Source organism: Notolepis coatsorum (assembly GCF_963971535.1).
Source record: "Notolepis coatsorum genome assembly, chromosome: 6".
Lineage (NCBI taxonomy): Eukaryota > Metazoa > Chordata > Actinopteri > Aulopiformes > Paralepididae > Notolepis > Notolepis coatsorum.
In genome coordinates this window covers 67,380,465-67,403,329 of record NC_140170.1, presented here as the reverse complement: position 1 = coordinate 67,403,329, position 22,865 = coordinate 67,380,465, and the positions used below count along the sequence as shown (strand labels likewise).

Sequence of the window (22,865 nt, the reverse complement as noted above, 5' to 3'; positions counted from 1 at the left end):
ACACAAGAGACTCATTTAAATCATGTATTTATTTGGAGTAGATCTGTGATGTTACTTTCTATGGAACTCTAAGTACATGGGTCATACCAGCATGGTCTTTAGGGATGCACCGATATGAATATGGTCATCGATATGGTGCATCCCTAATGCCAACATTACACAGATACCAGACCCAGCTCCTAACTGAAGAAGGCTGGAGGAGTAATTCTATAGAACTGGAACCAAGTCCTTTTTAAGGCCAGTTGCAGCACTTGCAGCTGACGTCGAAGACCAGGCCGGCAGCACAGTGCTGCTGGTAGGTCTGTCCCCGGGAGCACTGGTAGAAGTGGTTCTTGTCTTTGAGGTCAGGGTAGAATCCATCGGCCTTGCCAGCGCAGAATTTAGAATCTCCAGATCCTCCAGATCCTCCATCTCCACCAGATCCTCCATCTCCACCAGATCCTCCATCTCCACCACTTCCACCGCCACCTGGCTGGGTCACTGGGCTTCCGGTGGGGGTGATAGCTGGCAGGGGGTCAAGACGACGTGTGCACTCTAGGTGGGACAGAAGACAAGTGAGAAGAAGAGGAAGTTAAGTCAAGAGAGGCAACTGCGTATGCAGGGCTGTGTGTGTGTGTGTGTGTGTGTGTGTGTGTGTGTGTGTGTGTGTGTGTGTGTGTGTGTGTGTGTGTGTGTGTGTGTGTGTGTGTGTGTGTGTGTGTGTGTGTGTGTGTGTGTGTGTGTGTGTGTGTGTGTGTGTGTGTGTGTGTGTGTGTGTGTGTCTTACCGCCGCCAGTTCCCAGGCTGGTCTTGATGGTGTTGATCATAGGATTCTTCCCCTGGCCACAGAAGGTGCCGTCGAAGTCATCCATATCCATACTCCAGACCATGCCTCCTCCAAAACCACTCTTCTTCAGCCACTCGGCCTGTAGAGAGACACAGAGTGATTAAACTGAGTCTGTAGAGCCACAGAGTGGTTAAACTGGGACTGTAGAGAGACTGTAGAGAGACACAGTGGTTAAACTGGGACTGTAGAGAGACTGTAGAGAGACACAGAGTGGTTAAACTGGGACTGTAGAGAGACTGTAGAGAGACACAGAGTGGTTAAACTGGGACTGTAGAGAGACAGAGTGGTTAAACTGAGTCTGTAGAGAAACTAGAGAGACACAGAATGGTTAACGGAGAGACAGAGTGGTTAACTGAGACTGTAGAGAGACAGAGTGGTTAAACTGAGACTGTAGAGAGACAGAGTGGTTAAACTGAGACTGTAGAGAGACAGAGTGGTTAAACTGGGACCATAGAGAGACAGAGTGGTTAAACTGAGACTGTAGAGAGACAGAGTGGTTAAACTGGGACCATAGAGAGACAGAGTGGTTAAACTGAGACTATAGAGAGACAGAGTGGTTAAACTGAGTCTGTAGAGAGACAGAGTGGTTAAACTGAGAATGTAGAGAGACACACAGTGGTTAAACTGGTGATAAAGCACAGTGATAAATACAAGATTAGTGATGCATGCAACACATATGAACAATCACATATAAACAGACCTTGATCTTGAAACTCTTCATGTTGTCATATCCGACCCAGATTTCGCTGGTGTAGGCATAGGGCACCTGCTGAGGGGCGTCCCAGGCCTCAGTGGCTGTCTTCAGGAAGGTGCAGATCTGAGGGGAGAGGGGGCAGAGATTTAGGTCTCTTTCTCACACATGCACACAAACCATCAAACAAATAGCTACATATATTAAGTAAAGAGAGCCTAGATGTGAAGCTCAGCATGGCTCAATGGGCAGAGCATGGCACTAACTAACAAGAATAGATGTTCAATTTCCACTAGAAGTCTGAAGAAGTGTGGTGTGTTTGAAATGTCACTATTCTGTGGTGTGAATACATTCCTTGCGTCTGGAGATTTCAGTGTGCAGACTCTATAATTCCCTGTTGCGCACTCACGCACAGACGCCTGCGAACCCCAGCTACTAGGACAGAGAGGCTTCGGCTCAGCTTCTTCCCCCAGGCCATCAGAGCCTTGAACAATGAACATTGAGTGCCACAGAACACTGAACTCTCCACACACAAACACACATGAGCACACACACGACACGCATGCTGTGCACGCTCGCACACTAGCAGCCACTTTAACATGAGCAAGCACACACTCATGCTGCACACGCCCACACTTATGGCCACAAAGGAAAGGTCACTTTAAAAATAGTATAGCAACAGTAACAGTGTATTGCACTACCAAAGGACCTAGCATGTCCTCCATGCTCTGTAAATAACTATGTACAAATACCGAGATGTCCCACTATGTTACCTGTTTATTGCACAATGTTGTTTTATTGGATTCTATTATATGTTGTACTACTGTATTGCACATCGTTGCGGGCAAGACCACCCGCATTTCATTGTATACTTGTATGCTGTGACAAATAAAACTCTTGACTTGACTTGACTTGACGCTCGTTCCACCACCTTAAGATCATTGGATGTGTGTTTTCTTTTTGTTTTATAGTCAATTTACCTGTCTCATCTAATCTCACCTCATAGTAGACCAACATGTCACAAGCCTCATCTAATCTCACCTCATAGTAGGACACCATGTCTCAAGCCTCATCTTATCTCACCTCATAGTAGGACAACATGTCTCAAGCCTCATCTTATCTCACCTCATAGTAGGACAACATGTCTCAAGCCTCATCTAATCTCACCTCATAGTAGGACACCATGTCTCAAGCCTCATCTTATCTCACCTCATAGTAGGACACCATGTCTCAAGCCTCATCTAATCTCACCTCAAAGTAGGCCAAAGTGCCAGCCTCGCCACTGTAGATACCGGCAGGTCCAGCTCCGCTGCTAGGAGCTCCCACAGCTGTGTTAGAGGAGGAGGCCAGCTTGAAGTTGTGTCCATAGGTGGCGAAACCAACCAGCAGCTTCTCAGCTGGGGCACCGTTGCTCTTCCAGTAGTTCATAGCATAGTCCTAAGGAGAGGGAAACAGGCGCTGCTATGAGAAGAATTATCACAAACAAAAAGAAAAAAACATTTACTTTCATTCAGCCATTACTACCACAGCTATATAAAGAGTCAAGTTAGACCGCGCTCACAATGTCTGACACTGGGTGCTGAAATCCCGTAGATTAAGTTGAAGAAAGCAGGAAGCCGGACCAGCACTCTCAGATTCAAAAGTTTTTTAATGGCAGCCTGAAACATGTATGTTTCAGGCTGCCATTAAAACTTTTGAATCTGAGAGTGCTGGTCCGGCTTCCTGCTTTCTTCAACCACCACAGCTATATACAATAGGAAATTAACAAAACATTATGTATAAAATCTAGCTATTGATTTCCCCACAGAAGCACAAACAGGCATAAGCCCAGTGCTTAGACGTAGCTCTTTAATAATAATCAAGCATCAAAATATGAACAGTTGTAGCTACAACCTGCACTAGAACCAAAGTTAAGAGCAACAGGGATGATGAGGAACAAACAACAACAATCACCTCCTGTCAGTCACCACTGCTACAAAACAGTTACAGAGAAAACACTGAACAATACCATATTTGTCTCAATGCATAGACATATCAACACGCTACACAACATTCCACACGGTACAATGACGACAGGGCAACGTCACATCACATACACAGTACACTTTCATATTCACTTGTCATTCAGTGGTATTACAGTTAGGGATGCACCGATCTGACTTTTTCAGTCCCGATACCGATACCTGGGCTTTGGGTATCGGCCAATACCGAGTACCGATCCGATACCTATTGTTCAATTAATAAACTGTATGCCTCACTGTGTGGAAGAGACTGGGATCATTCTTTTGTGCAAGGCAACATCAGGCTTGACTTAAAACATTATTTTCCTAACTGTTACGGACTCTGTCCTTATTTCATTATGTATGCATGTAATATTATATTGTATGGGTAATTAAAATGTGTTATGTATGTAGGCAGGTTGTAGTGTTGTTTTCTTGTCTCCCTCCTATGTAATCTATCTACCTCTCAAGGGGTCCCCACACGGCGAGCGATTTTAGCCAGGCGACCGATTTTTTTAGCGAGCCGACCGGCAGAATTGTATCGCCTCCATTGTTATGAATGAGAGAACCCACACGGCAGGAGATTTTGAAGCGACAGTCGCGCAGATATTTCTGTCGCCTCGCTAAATATCGCCTCGATCCTATTTTTGGAGGCGACGGCACAAGGACAATGAGGAAATTACATGACTTCTACAGTAGAAGTACTGCAGAAGTTCTACTGGTGTATCATTTGTACACCTTTAATGTATCAATACATTCATTGATCAATCTACGTATTATTACCATGCTACATAAGGTTATGTTCATTATTATTAACGGGAACAATTTAAATAAATAACGTTAGTTTGAGAAGCTATAGTGGCCGGCGGCCGCTTGTCATTACTAATAAATGAACAATGCCCCACGATGCACCTACTAGTGTTTTAATACTCGGGTAACAAAATAAGTTGTGGATGTTGACAGAGTTTAATGTCCAGGCTGCAGCTGATGTAGTTTGTAAGGTTTATTGTCCAAAGAAAATTATGGTTGAGAATAAAACAGTTTGCGTCTTCCGTGAAAAAAAAACACTTTCAGCAGCTGCATAACAATACTTGTCCAATCGGTGGTAGTGAACGTATCGTAGCGATCAGGCATGCAGTAATGTCAGGAAGAAGGAGGAGAGGTTGTAATCGTATATGGTGGTTTAATTCCAGCTTAATATGGGTTTTACAGGTTAATACTCTCTCGTAACGCACAACACAGCTACCTGCTAATTATATATACGCTCGCTTCACGACAAACTAACGTCCGGTCCCGGCCGGCGGTCCGTCCTCCTATATCTCCCGGGGGGAAACACCCCCAGCTAAACAGAGCGACACATAGCTTATGCATCTCATTATACCTGAGAACGGTCGCCTCTGGTGTGGGGGGCTAAGCGATTGTCATTGAGCGACAGGTAATCACATCGCCAGGCGACGTCGGTCGCCCGCCGTGTGCAGACCACTTCAGGGTTAATCACCATTCCACTCCAACCAACAGAAGAAGCAGCAGCAACCACAGCTGAGGCTCATCAGCCTAATTGGCCTCCACATCCCTTCATATAATCCCTGTGTATGCATTGTTAGCCAGAGCCCGGTCGGTGTATGGTAGCTATCTGGTGGTGTTGTAAAAGGGGCTCTCATTTGTTTTGTGTTTAGACTCCTATTTGGTTCATAGGCCAGGTAAAGCTCTGTTGGGCTTGTGGTATTGAGAGAGCTAGTTAAAGCTCTGTGGGGCTACATGAGCCACTTACAGCTCTGTTGAGCTACAGATGGTGTGAGAGCTGGGAAAGGCTCTGGTGGCTTAGCCATTTGTATTGTATAGTTGTATCTTGTGTGTTACAATACAAATATAATCTTGCCTGTTATATATTTAGTCTGTAACCCATAACTTGTATTTGTGTATTGGTGTATCAAATCGTCACCCGGTTTCTTTTCCCATTTCTAACCTTTTGTTTCGCACACAGGGACATTGAGGGCAGGAAGATACCCTGGGGTCTACATCTGCATCACGTAGGAGAACTACTGTTAAAGACACCAGCTTAGAGTGAGCACCACCTCCTGTACTTTGGGGCGTCCGCGCCTGTAAAGGGGGGGGGTGGGCTTTTGTTTCCTTTTGATATTATTTGGTGCTCACTGGTAGGTCCTCTTTGCTCTCTGTGTTGCTGATCCTCATTTGTGTAAAATAAATATTGTTATTTTACAATCTGTCTCTGGTGTTTTGTGTCACAGCACCCTCACCTATCCTGTCTGTGGCCTAGTGTTGCGTCTCCCCACGGGGGCACGTAACACTAACTTAGTGAAACAAAAGGTAACAAATGAACACATAGATATAAATGTACTGAATTGTTATTTATTAATTTTTTTTTTATTATATTATATTATTATAAAAATAAAATTATAATTAAATCCAATATATATATAATTCTTTTTTCGATACCCGATCCAGCTATTTTAGTCATATCGGGGGCCAATATCCGATATCAATATCGGATCGGTGCAACCCCAATTACAGTGCTATTCATTACATCCAGTGATAGAATAGAATAGAATAGAAGTACTTTATTAATCTCAAGGGAAATTCAGCACCACAGATCACTCACAATAAACATTTAGGTATTGTCAAACCTGTTCTCAAACCCTGCCCTATTTTCTTGATCCTCCGATCACAACGGTTGCTTCCCGGAGATTGGAGGATCAAAAAAAGAGGGCATGGTTCGAGATGGGTCATTTAAGTTGCTCTGGATAACAGCATCTGCTAAATGCCTAAAATATGATCATAGTAAATTAATCCTCCAGCTCACCATGTTGAAGTAGATGTAGTCGCCCTGGTCGGAGGGGCTTTTGTACAGAGGGCTGTTCTCTCCAACCACGCGTTCCCAGTTGCCGTGGAAGTCATAGGTCATCACATGGAAGTAATCCAGCACACTGGTGACAACAACACATGGGGATAACAGTCAACGAGGGCTGTGTTCTTCTGCTTAAAGGTAGAATCTGTAATGAGTCAGAGTTTAGTAACTTATTATAGTGTGGGTTTCTCCAGACCTCCCTTGGCAGAGCCTGAGGTGTGGCCAGCAGTAACAACCCATCTCCCTATTCCCACTCAACTCTAACCCACACATCAGACCAAAACAAAACAAAACATGTGTAATACCCAGCTGGGTTATTTTGCATAGACTCTAGGCCCTAGAGGCTGCATTTTGATGGCATTACAGATTTGACCTTTAAAAGAACACGGCAACATTTTGGGAAATTAGCTTATCGTCTTCTGCAGTGCTGAACCTGGCTTCTCCTGCCCCCACGGGGCATACGGCCCTGAGCTATTGTCTTGTCCTGTATCCATACGCTTGCAGTAGTTCTATCTATTACTCAATTTCACAATTTTCTTATATACTATGATTCTACTGTCACCATGTATGCATATGCTCACTACATGTATTTATTGCTCCATCTCCGCCCACTACAAACATGGAAACTCTTTAACCCCCCCCCCATCTCTCTGAGTGCTTGTCTCGTAGTGCTGACTAAGGTGGTGGATGTCTCGGGGTCTTGGCCAAGATTGCAGTGACTGTTCTACGTGCACCACCGAGGCCATGGATCAGCTTCTTACCGTCTTCTGTCCGTGGTCTGTCAACGTGGTGTCATTTCTGGGTTAAGTACTTCTATTCTATTCACATAATATGCTTACTACATATATCTATTCTATTCACATATATGCTTACCACTTGTATCTATTGCTATGTCCGCCCATCACAATCACGCGAGCTGTCTAACCCCTGTCCCGTCTCCCTGTGAGTGGCTGTCCCGGAGTGATGACCGGAGTGTTGGATGTCCCATGATGAAGACCGGTGGGATGCGACCCTCTCTGCGCCGCCCCCCTGTCTCCCTGTCTCCGGCTGTCTCGTAGTGATGACCGGAGTGTTGGACGTCCCGTGATGATGACCGGGAGGATGCGACCCTCTCTGCGCCGCCCCCTGTCTCCCTGTCTCCGGCTGTCTCGGAGTGATGACCGGAGTGTTGGACGTCCCGTGATGAAGACCGGGAGGACGCAACCCTCTTTGCGCTGCCCTTTTGCCTCAAATAGATCCGCTCTATCTTTAATCTTTCAAAATGTTCAGTTGCTATCGCTATCAGCTCTATCTTTAATCTTTCAAAATGTTCAGTTGCTATCGCATGCACTTATCTGTGTTTCACTACACACATGAGTGCATGCCTACCAACTGTTCGCCTGTTTTTACTGCAACACTACTATCACCAACATCTAAGAAGGGAGATCCCCCCTTGAATGGCCCTTCTAAGGTTTCTCTCCTCCACATTGCCTGTGGTGCATTTTTTCCTATTGCTAGGTTTTAGTGAGTTTTTCCTTACCTTTGCGTGGGGTATGTCTGGGAGTGTTGCATTTATTTAAAAAGAAATTTGACTTTATGGTGTTCTTGTTTTGTTCTTGACTTATTGTGATGTTTCTTCTTGACTTGTTTAAGGAAGACGTGTCCGGCCCATGGGGACATTAACGTGTTGTCGCGCCTTACAAATAAATTTGATTTGATTTGATTTGATTCTCCAGAGAGAGACAAGAAGATAGATACCAGTTTCAATGTGCGTTCAGTAGAAAGCTATCTGGCTGCATGTTAGCCTAGCTTAGCACAATGAATGGAAACGGACATGGCCGGTTAGCCTTCAGGAGAGGTGTTAGTTGGACAATGCCTAGGTTAACCGGCCATGTCCGCTTCCATTCATTGTGCTAAGCTAGGCTAACATGCAGCCAGATAGCTTTCTACTGAACACACAGAGAGAAAACTGGTATCTATCTTCTTGTCTCTCTCTGGAAAAGACGGTAAGCTAATTTCCCCAAATGTTGCCGTGTTCCTTTAAGTCTAAAGTGTGTGTCTATGATTACCGTATGCGTGTGCTTGTGTACATATTATTTGCGTGTGTGCGCATGCGTGTGTGTAGTCTTTGTGGGCATGTGAAAACGTGCATGAGTTTCGAGCAGGTGTGCGTGTGCACGTCTGTGTACTAACGCTCCGAGCTGGGCAATCTGGTATGCAGAGTCAATGGTTCCCTTTCCAGCGGAGACGGCAGCCGTCAGCATCAGACGAGGACGGTTGGTGCTCTTGCCCTCCGCCTCAAAGGCCGTCAGCAGCTCCTACAAGAGGGACAGGAGGAGGCAAGGAGGAGGAGAGGAGGTGTAGGTATATTGTATGGTTGCATCATATTGAGATACATTCATGTGATAGACCTCCTGCTGACAAACACCTTGTGTATCATGACCCTAATAACTAAATCCCTTCATCGTCTCTAATATTATAAAGAATATCATATATCATAATATGATGATGAATATTATGGATTAAAGCAGACAGACCTGACACAGGACAGTGAAGAGCTGCTGGTCCTGAGGTGGGGAACCACGAGACCCGGGGTACTCCCAGTCAATATCCAGACCATCAAACCCGTACATGCGCAGGAACTTGATCACACTTTTGGTGAAGGTCTGGCGGTTAGCGGCACTGGCCACCATGGCTGAGAACCTGAGGAGAGAGACGATATCAATCAGCATCTTAACTGAGGAGAGAGACAATAACAATCAGCATCTTAACAAGGGACTCAAGGTCCTGGCATCATTGATCCTATTGGATACTCACTTGGCAGTGCCGAAGTTCCATCCTCCAATAGCCAGCAGATTCAACAGGTTGGCATTGCTGAAAGCAGAGGAAAATGTACTTTGATTTAGCGCTCTCGCCTCATTTATGCATGATTTATGTACTTTTGTGTCTATGCCTCTGTGTGTATCCTGCTGGAGTTAGGTTGAATTAGTGTTTCAAGAGCAGCATTCGATCAGAAGTGCTATCATCACGTTCCTCAAAAGTGGGTTATGTGTGAGAGTATGAGTGCCTTTTTAAATACAGTACCGCTGAGTATATCATAGCTTTAGTGCTTGAGTAAAAAAAACACTTAATTTACTACCCCCTGGTTAATGGTTATGTGAGCATGTGAGCATTTCATGCACATTATATACAGTATTTATATATAGTGCATGTACATGTATGTACTACTAACTCGTTCTTGAGGGCCTGGAACTGGATGAAGAGCGCCTCGTCGTTCCACTCGTAGGTCGAGATCTCGTTGTGGTCGTTCATCACGGCGAAGGCATAGATGAGGTGGTCACAGAGACACGGGTCCACGTTGGAGACGTCATACTTTCCTGCTCCGGGACGGTACTGTCCCCAGCTGGTGAAGTAGCAGGAGAGCTTGTATGATGCAGCTGTGGGAGGTGAGGTACAGGTACAGGTTGAGGTGTGGTACAGGTACAGGTACAGGTTGGAGGATGTTGTGCTATTCTGCCTTCGTTGTGACATATTGTCGGACTAAAACCATTACATTTTAGTGTTTGTTCAATTATTATTTTTTTGTATCTGCATTTAAAGTTTCCACAGGTCGTTATGTGCCGAGTGAGTTTAATGACCTTCAGAACCAGGAAACCATTTTATAGAACATGGAAGAATGTACAGTATATATTACTTTAGCACTGAGTGGGTGAAGGGTATACTGTATCTTACCTAGCTGTTACATTATATACTGTATTATACTGTATCTTACCTAGCTGTTACATTATATACTGTATTATACTGTATCTTACCTAGCTGTTACATTATATACTGTATTATACTGTATCTTACCTAGCTGTTACATTATATACTGTATTATACTGTTTCTTACCTAGCTGTTACATTATATACTGTATTATACTGTATCTTACCTAACTGCATTATATACTTATTATACTGTATCTTACCTAACTGTTACATTATATACTGTATTATACTGTATCTTACCTAACTGTATTATATACTTATTATACTGTATCTTACCTAACTGTTACATTATATACTGTATTATACTGTATCTTACTTAGCTGTTACATTATATACTGTATTATACTGTATCCTACATAGTTGTTACATTATATACTGTAGTATACTGTATCTTACCTAGCTGTTACATTATATACTGTATTATACTGTATCTTACCTAGCTTTTACATTATATACTGTATTATACTGTATCTTACCTAGCTGTTACATTATATACTGTATTATACTGTATCTTACATAACTGTTACATTATATACTGTATTATACTGTATCTTACCTAGCTGTTACATTATATACTGTATTATACTGTATCATACCTAGCTGTTACATTATATACTGTATTATACTGTATCTTACCTAACTGTTACATTATATACTGTATTATATTGTATCTTACTTAGCTGTTACATTATTCTACTGTTACTGTATTCTACTGTATCTTACCGAGCTGCAGCAGGAGAGCCAGACCTTCAGAGAGGAAGGGATTGAGAAGGAAAGAGAGACAGAGACAATTAGAATCTGAATTAGAAGTCGAATAAAATGTTTACACATACCAGGAATTTGTCCTCTGCATTCAACCCACTATTTAGGAGCAGTGGGCAGCCACAGTCTGGTGCCCAGGGTCCAACTCCAGGTCTAATGCCAGTGCCTTGCTCAAGGGCAATAGCAGGAGTATGTACCTACCTAGCATGCATGTCTTTATTTAAGGTAAGAAATGGGCATTAAGAGAATCACAAGTATATTCAGTTTGAATACCTAAAATTAAATAAACACCTACATATTTAATCTGCAAAAAAAGGATGAGAAGCAACCTCTCAACTTACCAACGAAGATGAGGAGTTTACCCATGGTGCCTCTCTACAATGATCTGAAGGTCTGCGGTCCCTTATATACTCGCCTGGTCCGTCTCCATATCTGTATGTCATGTTTGATCTGGCAGGTGCAATCCATAGCACTCAGCAGTAAGCCTCAGTCACGTGTTTTTTGACCAAGACCTGGATATTCCACCGACGTTGCTGAAAGCACTGATAAACTTGAAATGCCCTTTGATAATGATTTGCTTGTATGACAGGTCGAAAAGTACCTGGCGGAAAAAAAACTAATCTACGAATTCCAATCTGGCTTCAGAACGTCCCACTCCACTGACACATGCCTCCTCTATTTGAACGACCACATCAAACAAGAGGTGGACGCTGGCAAATACTGCGGCATGGTCATGCTGGACCTACAAAAGGCCTTCGACACTGTCAATCACTCCATTCTAATGGACAAGCTAAAAGCAATTGGTTTTGATAGCCTATCAGTGAGCTGGATGCAATCCTACCTGGAGGGGAGAGAACAGATGGTAGAGGTAAACGGTACTCTATCCCCCCCCCTCACAGTGAGCTGTGGTGTTCCACAAGGAAGCATACTAGGACCGCTACTCTTCCTAATTTATGCAAATGACATGTCGTCAGCCTGTGACTGCAACTTGTTCCTGTTTGCGGACGACTCAGCCCTGCTGGTCTCTGACAAGAACAAATTGCAGGTTGAAAAAACCCTCAGCACGGAACTAGGCAAAATCTGCATATGGCTCGCTGATAACAAACTATCATTACACATGGGCAAAACAGAGTCCATTCTCTTCGGTTCAAATAACAAACTCAGCAAGACCGACGGATTCTCAGTTACAGTGGGTGACAATATTGTCACAAGGAAAGACGAAATTACCTACCTGGGTTCCATCCTAGAGGCAAATCTTTCCTGTGACAAAATGGCATCCAATGTAATAAAAAAAGTCAACCAACGAACTAGATTCTTGTACCGGATCTCCTCTCTGGTAAACAAGAATACCCTGAAGACTCTGGCAGGAGCACTCATTCAAGGGTACTATGACTATGCGTGCACCTCATGGTACCAAAGCACCTCAAAGGCGCTTAAAACAAAATTACAAACATCACAAAACAAACTGGTCAGACTACTACTTGACCTGAACCCCAGAACCCACCTCACCCCTGCCCACTTTGCCAACCTAGGATGGCTTAGAGTAGACGACAGAGTACAGCAACTTGCAATGGGCCTGGTCTACAAGATACACTATACGACCGGGGTGCCCATGTACATGTCAAAATACTTCCCAAAGGTCAGTGAATACCACAACCACTACACCAGAGGAAGCTCAACAAATCATGTTAAACCCAGATTCGGCTCAAACAAGGGACTTAACACGTTTCGCAATTATGCCACAACAATGTGGAACGCCCTACCCAAAGCTGTAAAGGAATGTGAATCCCTGCCCACATTCAAAACCGCCCTTAAAGAGCACCTACGGGAGGCTGCAATTCGAAACTGGCCACCGTAAATGCCCAAAACCCCCACCACCTCCTAATAGACAGTCTCCTCCCCACCGCATGTATATATTCCCTCCCCGCCGTATGTATATTTCCCTCCCACCCACCCACCCCCTCCTAATGTACAGTCCCCTCCCCATCATATGTATATACTCTGTCAGGATCTAGGGGTAACAGTACTGTATATTTGAATACCGCCTATGTCACAAATGTATCAGTACTAAATACCTATATGTCCCTATGCCATAAATGTCATGTATGTTGTGTATGTCATAAATGTCTATATGAATTGAAAATGGGGGACCCTGATGGAAACAAGACAAACGTCTTTCTCAGGTCTGCATCCCCTTAACAATTGTATGTATTGAGCCGTACTGTATTGTACCCATTCTGCAATCTGTTAAATAAAGTTTTCATTCATTCATTCATTCATGATTGTACATTTATATTTACATTTAGTCATTTAGCCGACGCTTTTATCCAAAGTGACTTACAAGTTCTGTACAAGTCAGCAGGAAGGGTACAACTCTGGCAGCTAAATGTATGTTTTTCATTTAATTAATTGAATTTCAAACCTTTATTTAAAAGGCAATGGAGGTCTCCCTCAGTGACATTGAGTGCACTGTACATACAGAAATGAGCACAAAAAGCATATAAAATCACACAGCATATAAAACAAGACGAGGCAAAAAACAAAAATCAATTAAAACACGTACAACTTGATTGACGATGGTTGGAGATCAAGGTTTTAAACTCTGCAACAGAGGGGAGAACCTCAATCTTTAGACTGTTGGAGTTCATTCCATGAGCTAGAGGGGCATCATAGCGAAATGCTGATTTCACCCTGGCCGCCGTGTGCCATTGGGTTCCCAAGCCACCTCTCCCGACAGTCTCCCCTCACATGTGCACCAGTGGCGCATTGATCATCGACACTTTGAACGCACCTTGCCTACATTGAACAGAACAATGTTTTGTTATTTTCAAATAAATGTATTTCCTTTATATAAACAAGATTTGGTCTTCAAAAAAGTATTTTTCCACAGTGAAAAAAGAGGGGTCGTCTTATAATCAGGGTTGTCTTATATTCGGGACAATACAATAATATAAATAGTGCATATAATAGAGCACTTAGGTCAGCAAATAAGTTACTTTCAGATGTCCCGAGGTCTAGGTTAAAGACAAATGGCGACCAGACTTTTGTGGTGGCTGCCCCTAAACTATGGAACAGTCTTCCACTGCCAATGAGGTCTGCCCAGACCCGACAGAGTTTTAAAACACAGCTGAAGACTCACCTGTTTTAATTGGCGTTCTGAGGCTTGGTAAGCCACACATCCCTGGTCGTGTCGTGATTGTTTTTAATGTATTGTAGTTTCTTATGACTTTGTGTGTATACTGTATTTCTTTTTGTTTGTAAAGCAATTTGGTACAACTTCGGTTGATTTGAAATCAATATAGAAATAAAGTTGACCTTGACCTTGACTTTGACCTAGTGAAGTGGACAGGGCCTAGAAGTGAACCTTGTGGCACACCTTTAAGTATTGATAAAATATTCAGATGGTGGGATCTATGCATTGTAAAGTGTCTAATACCTCGTCATGTACTAATACTTCATCATGTACTAATACTTCATCATGTACTAATACTTAATCATGTACTAATACTTCATCAAAGGAGAATTGATGGGTGTGATCTATGGGACTCACACAATCAGTGTCTATATCAACATTAACATCAACAGGAAGAAGTCTGATATATTCTCTATCAAACAGGTGCCCAGAAACTGCACTTATTAAATAAAGTACTTATTTACAACTAAATACAAGGCAAATTGTATTTGCAAGTGATATTGTTTGTCAAACAGTGTTGAACTTGAGTGCATAGTAGTATAGACATATTAGCATAGTAGGTAGTAATATAGGCACAGTAGATTACTTAGTAGCAAAGTGCATAGTAAAAGACAGTACAAAGGTTGGTCGGTTTCTATTTATTTATTTTATTTTCGGCTGTCCTGTCCTGTCCTGTTCTACTTCAACCAAGACTAAAATAGTGCCAGGATGGAAATAATTGGGATGGACTGTAGCCTAATTGCTTAGTGTAATGGAGGTACCGCAGTCTATCCACAGTCACGTGGTACAAGTAGTTCGGTGGCTGTGGATGTTAAGCGGTACTGCAAGTAAACTCACTCCCCAGAGGCATCCAAACTGAGCGCTTTCTTGGCGCAGCGGTTTGTGATGTCGGCCCCGGTGCGGGAGACCGGGGTTCAACTCCCACTCAGGGCAATCCCTTAACAGGGGTCGAATCGGAATTTGAAACACAACGCAGAGCAATACGAGACCGGTTACATTAGCATGGTTGATAGTAGTGTTGACTCTATTGTGGTTAAGTGCTCTGGTACATGATGCCTTATCACCTCTCCCTTTCAAATTGTAACCAAAATAAAACACAATATTCATCAAGTTTCAAGTTTCTTTAATAGTTGTCATACAGAAGTACAGAATACTTTTATACAAAATGCTTCTTTCTGTTACGCTCCAGAGACTGTGCTAGACAAAAGATAAGTATGAAATAAAATAAAATAGTATAGCATGTAAAAATAGAAGTAAAAATAGAAGTCACGTACGTAGACACAGTGTTCAGTATATATACATGTACAATGTTCGATGCAGAATAGAAGTAACTGAGTTACCATACAATATACAATATACTATGCAATATACTAATATACAATACTATATAGTGCAAAGCAGAAATGGGATGAGGTACAATTTAGGTACAATTTACAGTAAGGTGTACTGAGGTATGGGTTGTAGTGCAAATCCTTTACCAATAAATAAAAAGTGTGTTTAGGTGATCTAAAGTGTGGAGAGTGGGTGCTGCAGTGTGTTGTTTGTTTAAAGTGAGTGTGTGCATGTGGATGTGTGTGCTGTGAGTGCATTTGATGGTTGTTGCATAGTGTTATTGTTCGTTGAGCAACCTGATGGCCTGGAGATAGAAGCTTCTACGGACACGTCCCCAAGGACTTAAAAATTGCAAGAGTGACCCCTCTGCACAAAAAGGGCAGCAAATTAGACCCAGGCAACTACCGCCCTGTTTCTATTCTTACCTCCATCTCCAAAGTCATGGAGAAAATAGTCTTCGAACAGGTCGAAAAGTACCTGGCGGAAAAAAATCGAATCTACGAATTCCAATCTGGCTTCAGAACGTCCCACTCCACTGACACATGCCTCCTCTATTTGAACGACCACATCAAACAAGAGGTGGACGCGGGCAAATACTGCGGCATGGTCATGCTGGACCTACAAAAGGCCTTCGACACTGTCAATCACTCCATTCTGATTGACAAGCTAAAAGCAATTGGTTTTGATAGCTTATCAGTGAGCTGGATGCAATCCTACTGTACCTGGAGGGGAGAGAACAGATGGTAGAGGTAAACGGTACTCTACCCCCCCCCCCCTCACAGTGAGCTGTGGTGTTCCACAAGGAAGCATACTAGGACCGCTACTCTTCCTAATTTATGCAAATGACATGTCGTCAGCCTGTGACTGCAACTTGTTCCTGTTTGCGGACGACTCAGCCCTGCTGGTCTCTGACAAGAACAAGTTGCAGGTTGAAAAAACCCTCAGCTCGGAACTAGGCAAAATCTGCATATGGCTCGCTGATAACAAACTATCATTACACATGGGCAAAACAGAGTCCATTCTCTTCGGTTCAAATAACAAACTCAGCAAGACCGACGGCTTCTCAGTTGCAGTGGGTGACAATATTGTCAGAAGGAAAGACGAAATTACCTACCTGGGTTCCATCCTAGAGGCAAATCTTTCCTGTGACAAAATGGCATCCAATGTAATAAAAAAAGTCAACCAACTAACTAGATTCTTGTACCGGATCTCCTCTCTGGTAAACAAGAATACCCTGAAGACTCTGGCAGGAGCACTCATTCAAGGGTACTACGACTATGCGTGCACCTCATGGTACCAAAGCACCTCAAAGGCGCTTAAAACAAAATTACAAACATCACAAAACAAACTGGTCAGACTACTACTTGACCTTACCCCCAGAACCCACCTCACCCCTGCCCACTTTGACAACCTAGGATGGCTTAGAGTAGACGACAGAGTACAGCAACTTGCAATGGGCCTGGTCTACAAGATACACTATACGACTAAGGTACCCATGTACATGTCAAAATACTTCCCAAAGGTCAGTGAATACCACAACCACTACACCAGAGGAAGCTCAACAAATCATGTTAAACCCAGATTCGGCTCAAACAAGGGACTAAATACGTTTCGCAATTATGCCACATCAATGTGGAATGCCCTACCTAAAGCTGTAAAGGAATGTGAATCCCTACCCACATTCAAAACCGCTCTTAAAGAGCACCTACGGGAGGCTGCAATTCGAAACTGGCCACCGTAAATGCCCAAAACCCCCACCACCTCCTAATAGACAGTCTCCTCCCCACCGCATGTATATATTCCCTCCCCGCCGTATGTATATCTCTCTCCCACCCACCCACCCACCCCCTCCTAATGTACAGTCCCCTCCCCATCATATGTATATACTCTGTCAGGATCTAGGGGTAACAGTACTGTATATTTCAATACCGTTTATGTCACAAATGTATCAGTACTAAATACCTATATGTCCCTATGCCATAAATGTCATGTATGTTGTGTATGTCATAAATGTCTATATGAATTGAAAATGGGGGACCCTGATGTAAACAAGACGAAAGTCTTTCTCAGGTCTGCATCCCCTTAACAATTGTGTGTATTGAGCCGTACTGTATTGTACCCATTCTGCAATCTGTTAAATAAAGTTTTCATTCATTCATTCATTCTCTTTAATCAGACAAGGATGCCGGTCTAAAGAAGGTCACAAGACTGAAACGTCATGTTGCTTTTAAATCTATAATGCTAAACATATTATGCAATACTATGCATGTTACTAGTATCTATACTTCACACTGTTAATTTCTTACTGTGTATACAGTATATTGAGAAAATTAACAAGGTACATGACAATTTCAACATGCGTCATTAAAACTATACGATTGCCAAATGCTGTATTCTGTGATTAATCACATTTACTGCATCAATGCAGGTCGTTTTTTTATATTCTATATTCTGTTTAGTATGTTTCTAACATATAATCTATCAAGCCTAGAAATCAGTAGTATTATGTCCAAATAATATATCATATATAATAATAAATCATCTAAACACAATCTGCAACACTCAGTTATAATATTATTTTTGGTATTTGTGAAAATGTTGTTTTACTTTGTAGTTTAACTTGTAAAAGAAGATTTTTTATAAAAATAATAAATTATTTTAAGTATCTCTTTTAATAAATGTGTCATTATTAAATACTTGTTTTTACTTGTTTTATATTATTATTATTATTATTATTATTATTATTATTATTATTATTATTATTATTATTATTATTATTATTATTATTATTATTATTATTATTATTATTATTATTATTATTATTATTATTATTATCATCATCATCATCATCATCATCATTATTATTATTATTATTATTATTATTATTATTATTATTATTATTATTATTATTATTATTTTTATTTTTATTATTATTATTATTATTATTATTAAATATTATTATTATTATTATTATTATTATTATTATTATTATTATTATTATTATTATTATTATTATTATTATTATTATTATTATTATTATTATTATTATTATTATTATTATTATTATTATTATTATTATTATTATTATTATTATTATTATTATTATTATTATTATTATTATTATTATTATTATTATTATTATTATTATTATTATTATTATTATTATTATTATTATTATTATTATTATGAAGTATTAGATAATACCTTATGGACACATACCTTATGTGGTGAGGCTGTAAAGTTTGTAAACCATGGCCATAGATACAGTAGCATCTCTGACCACCAGAGGGCGGCACTAAATGTCCAAATAATATATCATATATAATAATAAATCATCTAAACACAATCTGCAACACTCAGTTATAATATTAATTTTGGTATTTGTGAAAATGTTCTTTTACTTTGTAGTATAACTTGTAAAATAAGATTTTTTATAATAATTAATAAAAACAAACCAGTTCATCCTGTGATGACATATTTTCTAATAAAGTTGAACGTTGACACTTGATGTTTCCATTAGAACTGAGAGAATATTTTTATTTGAGGGAAAATGGCAGCAACACCATTTTAAAATTCAGTAGATATTAAAAACTGCATTGTACGGTGTGGCTACTTTTCAGGCATACTTAATAATAGCTTCCATCTGTGGCTATTCTGACAGACATTTTGTGTTCCTCTTGATGAACACATTCTGTTAAAACAATGTTGGGACACAAAATGAGGCACTTGAAACCAACCCATTAGTAGCTACAGTGCCAAACTCACCAAGACTCACAAACTCTGCCAACAACACACCCCCTCCCGATGCCTCGGAAACCTGGGGTGACAGGGCATTCTCTGTTGCTGCCCCCTCTCTGTAGAACCTGGGGTGACAGGTCTCTGTTGCTGCCCCCTCTCTGTAGAACCTGGGGTGACAGGTCTCTGTTGCTGCCCCCTCTCTGTAGAACCTGGGGTGACAGGTCTCAGTCTCTGCCCCCTCTCTGTAGAACCTGGGGTGACAGGCCTCTGTTGCTGCCCCCTCTCTGTAGAACCTGGGGTGACAGGCCTCTGTTGCTGCCCCCTCTCTGTAGAACCTGGGGTGACAGGTCTCAGTCTCTGCCCCCTCTCTGTAGAACCTGGGGTGACAGGCCTCTGTTGCTGCCCCCTCTCTGTAGAACCTGGGGTGACAGGCCTCTGTTGCTGCCCCCTCTCTGTAGAACCTGGGGTGACAGGTCTCAGTCTCTGCCCCCTCTCTGTGGAACCTGGGGTGACAGGTCTCAGTCTCTGCCCCCTCTCTGTAGAACCTGGGGTGACAGTTCTCAGTCTCTGCCCCCTCTCTGTAGAACCTGGGGTGACAGGCCTCTGTTGCTGCCCCCTCTCTGTAGAACCTGGGGTGACAGGCCTCTGTTGCTGCCCCCTCTCTGTAGAACCTGGGGTGACAGGTCTCAGTCGCTGCCCCCTCTCTGTAGAACCTGGGGTGACAGGGCATTCTCCCCTCTCTGTGGAACGCACTTCTAATCCATATAAAAAATGAATTGACCATGGTCATAGATACAGTAACATCTCTGACCACCAGAGGGCGGCACTAGGCCATGTGAGAGTCTATATAGGAACCTTTTGTGTTCAGGAGAATAAAAGTGGCTGTGATCTGACCAGTGGTGATGATAGATCACTGCTTTCAAGCTTTAGTTCCTCTCCAGTGACATCAACCAACCATTGTTGCACGTGTGTGTGTGTGTGTGTGTGTGTGTGTGTGTGTGTGTGTGTGAACTACCCATCCCAGTTAGGACAGCCGAATCCCGTCCAATCTTTCGCCGTCGACTAAAGACTCACTTCTTCAACCATTATCTGAAATGATTAAAAAAAAAAAAAAAAAAAAAAATCTAACCCTGACTAACCTTACTGTCATGCACTTGTCCTAATAAACTAACCTACACTGTAACACGCAACACTTGATGAACATTGTTACTCAGCTGATAGAGTTGTACCCTTCTTGCTGTCTTGTCGTACAGAACTTGTAAGTCGCTTTGGATAAAAGCGTCAGCTAAATGACTAAATGTAAATGTAAATGTAAATGTGTGTGTGTGTGTGTGTGTGTGTGTGTGTGTGTGTGTGTGTGTGTGTGTGTGTGTGTGTGTGTGTGTGTGTGTGTGTGTGTGTGTGTGTGTGTGTGTGTGTGTGTGTGTGTGTGTGTGTTAAAATTACATCAGAATCATCACATTGGTGGAGGTTGTTGAGGTTGAGTCCTTGTTGACAACTACATTTCAGCTACATTTCACTATGTGGGCTGTCTCTGGATCTTACACTAGTTGCTGTAGGGCTGCATTTCTGAAATGTATTAATCTATTTCAACTCAATTTCAACCTCTCTCTCTTTCTCTCTCTCTCTCTCTCTCTCTCTCTCTCTCTCTCTCTCTCTCTCTCTCTCTCTCTCTCTCTCTCTCTCTCTCTCTCTCTCTCTCTCTCTCTCTCCCTCTCACCATGGCAACCGTGAGGAAGGAACCAACATGTAATGCAGAGTAGACCTGTTGCCATCGTGCTCTCAATAGTATAGACACAGATACTCCCTAGTGAATTAACGAAAACAAGCTCCCCTGATTAATATACTGTACGTGGGCACATAAGCAATGCACCAGTGAGTTGGTAATTCATGGTGAAAATGCTGTTCATTCCAGTTGTCTCTGTCAATTAAGTGAGACAATATGAAGCCCCTCGACTACGTGGACTAATAGGATCCCCTGTTGCTATGCAAATACCAGCTCAAGGTACCAGTGGTACCGTGGAGGTCTGTAGCAGTGCAGTATATTCATGTACAATACCTTCATGGGATTTACAAAAAGGTATCAAAGTATCAAAGAATCAGTACGATGATGGCAGTGACCAAACAATTATGGCAATACCATATTATTATATTGTATTGTATTGTATTGTATTGTATTGTATTGTATCGTATTGTATTATATTAGATTAGATTGCATTAAATTGCATTAGATTAGATTTGTTTAGATTAGATTAGATTAGGATTCGATTCGATTATTACATTAAATTAGATTACATTAGATTACATTCAAATGTATGGTCATTATACAGCACAAGTACAGTACAACAAAAATAAGTTTGGCATTCAACCAGAGTGCAATTGTAACATAAAAGTGCAATAGTAAAATACAATGTACAAGTGATTCAACTGGGTATAAATATATAAATTAGTACTACTGAATGTAGTGCTAATCAGATGTATGTACAGAGTTGTAGTATTAATATGTACAGTGATACAGGTATAAAGACACTATGGCAGTAAGTCATACTGACCAGCAGTGTAATTAGTAAGAGTAGGTAAGGGATATGTACAGATATAGATATAGTATCTACAGATATGTAAAAAGGATTATATGCAGGTACTGGTAGTACTATCAGTATCATGGTTTAAACCATGATACTGATAGTAATACCAGTACCTGCATATAATCCATATGCATATAATTATCTGTTATAGTATTTAAATGGTATAATTTAAAAGGGAACACCACCCAAATGAAGAATTCCAATATGTTATTTCCATGGCCTATAGGAAATTAGCAATAAATCCCCTTTAAGTGCAAAAGCGGTACCAATGGCGATAAATTACTTTTACTATGGCGGTAACAAAGGCCTACCAGTATGGTAAAACTGAAAACACTGTCAAACTACCAGGATACCTTTTGTCATTAGCTCTGTGTCAGCATTGTGACTAAAATGATGAGTGACAGAGTATGTATTACCATAGGTGGCCTTAGCTATAGTTCACCCATTTCAATCGAAAAACAGGCCGCACCTGCTAGCAGGGCCCCGGATTGACAAAGCAAATGCGCCAATGTGAATAAATGATGCGCGTTAGAAACGCTTGAAAAGGCAACATCACCGACACAGAAAGATGTTCACTGACTTCAGTCTTTCAGCTTGTAGACGAAACTTTGTTCCTGACATAAACCAAGTCATAGAAATCCTTCTGGGTCTAGTTGAGCTGCGTCGTGGTGAGTTAGGCACAGTGGCTACTGGGTCTAGTTGAGCTGCGTCGTGGTGAGTTTGGCACAGTGGCTACTGGGTCTAGTTGAGCTGCGTCGTGGTGAGTTTGGCACAGTGGCTACTGGGTCTAGTTGAGCTGCGTCGTGGTGAGTTTGGCACAGTGGCTACGTACTGGTTCTAGTTGAGCTGCATCGTGGTGAGTTTGGCACAGTGGCTACTGGGTCTAGTTGAGCCGCGTCGTGGTGAGTTTGGCACAGTGGCTACTGGGTCTAATTGAGCTGCGTCGTGGTGAGTTTGGCACAGTGGCTACTGGGTCTAATTGAGCTACGTCGTGGTGAGTTTGGCACAGTGGCTACTGGGTCTAGTTGAGCTGTGTCGTGGTGAGTTTGGCACAGTGGCTACTGGGTCTAGTTGAGCTGTGTCGTGGTGAGTTTGGCACAGTGGCTACTGGGTCTAGTTGAGCTG

At 41.9% G+C, this 22,865-nt stretch overlaps 1 protein-coding gene across 1 annotated transcript; it reads right to left on the bottom strand.

The window, feature by feature from the left end:
* Positions 1 to 232: 232 nt before the first annotated feature.
* On the bottom strand, positions 233 to 19,885 carry LOC311229527 (acidic mammalian chitinase-like; the record flags this gene model as incomplete). The annotated part of the gene is made up of 11 exons (XM_084315603.1): positions 233 to 534; positions 767 to 905; positions 1,527 to 1,643; positions 2,769 to 2,954; positions 6,339 to 6,462; positions 8,556 to 8,680; positions 8,900 to 9,065; positions 9,180 to 9,236; positions 9,595 to 9,799; positions 10,854 to 10,877; positions 19,183 to 19,885. 11 exons carry the CDS (start codon positions 19,883 to 19,885, stop codon positions 233 to 235), a joined length of 2,148 nt encoding a protein of 715 aa, XP_084171729.1.
* Positions 19,886 to 22,865: the final 2,980 nt, after the last annotated feature.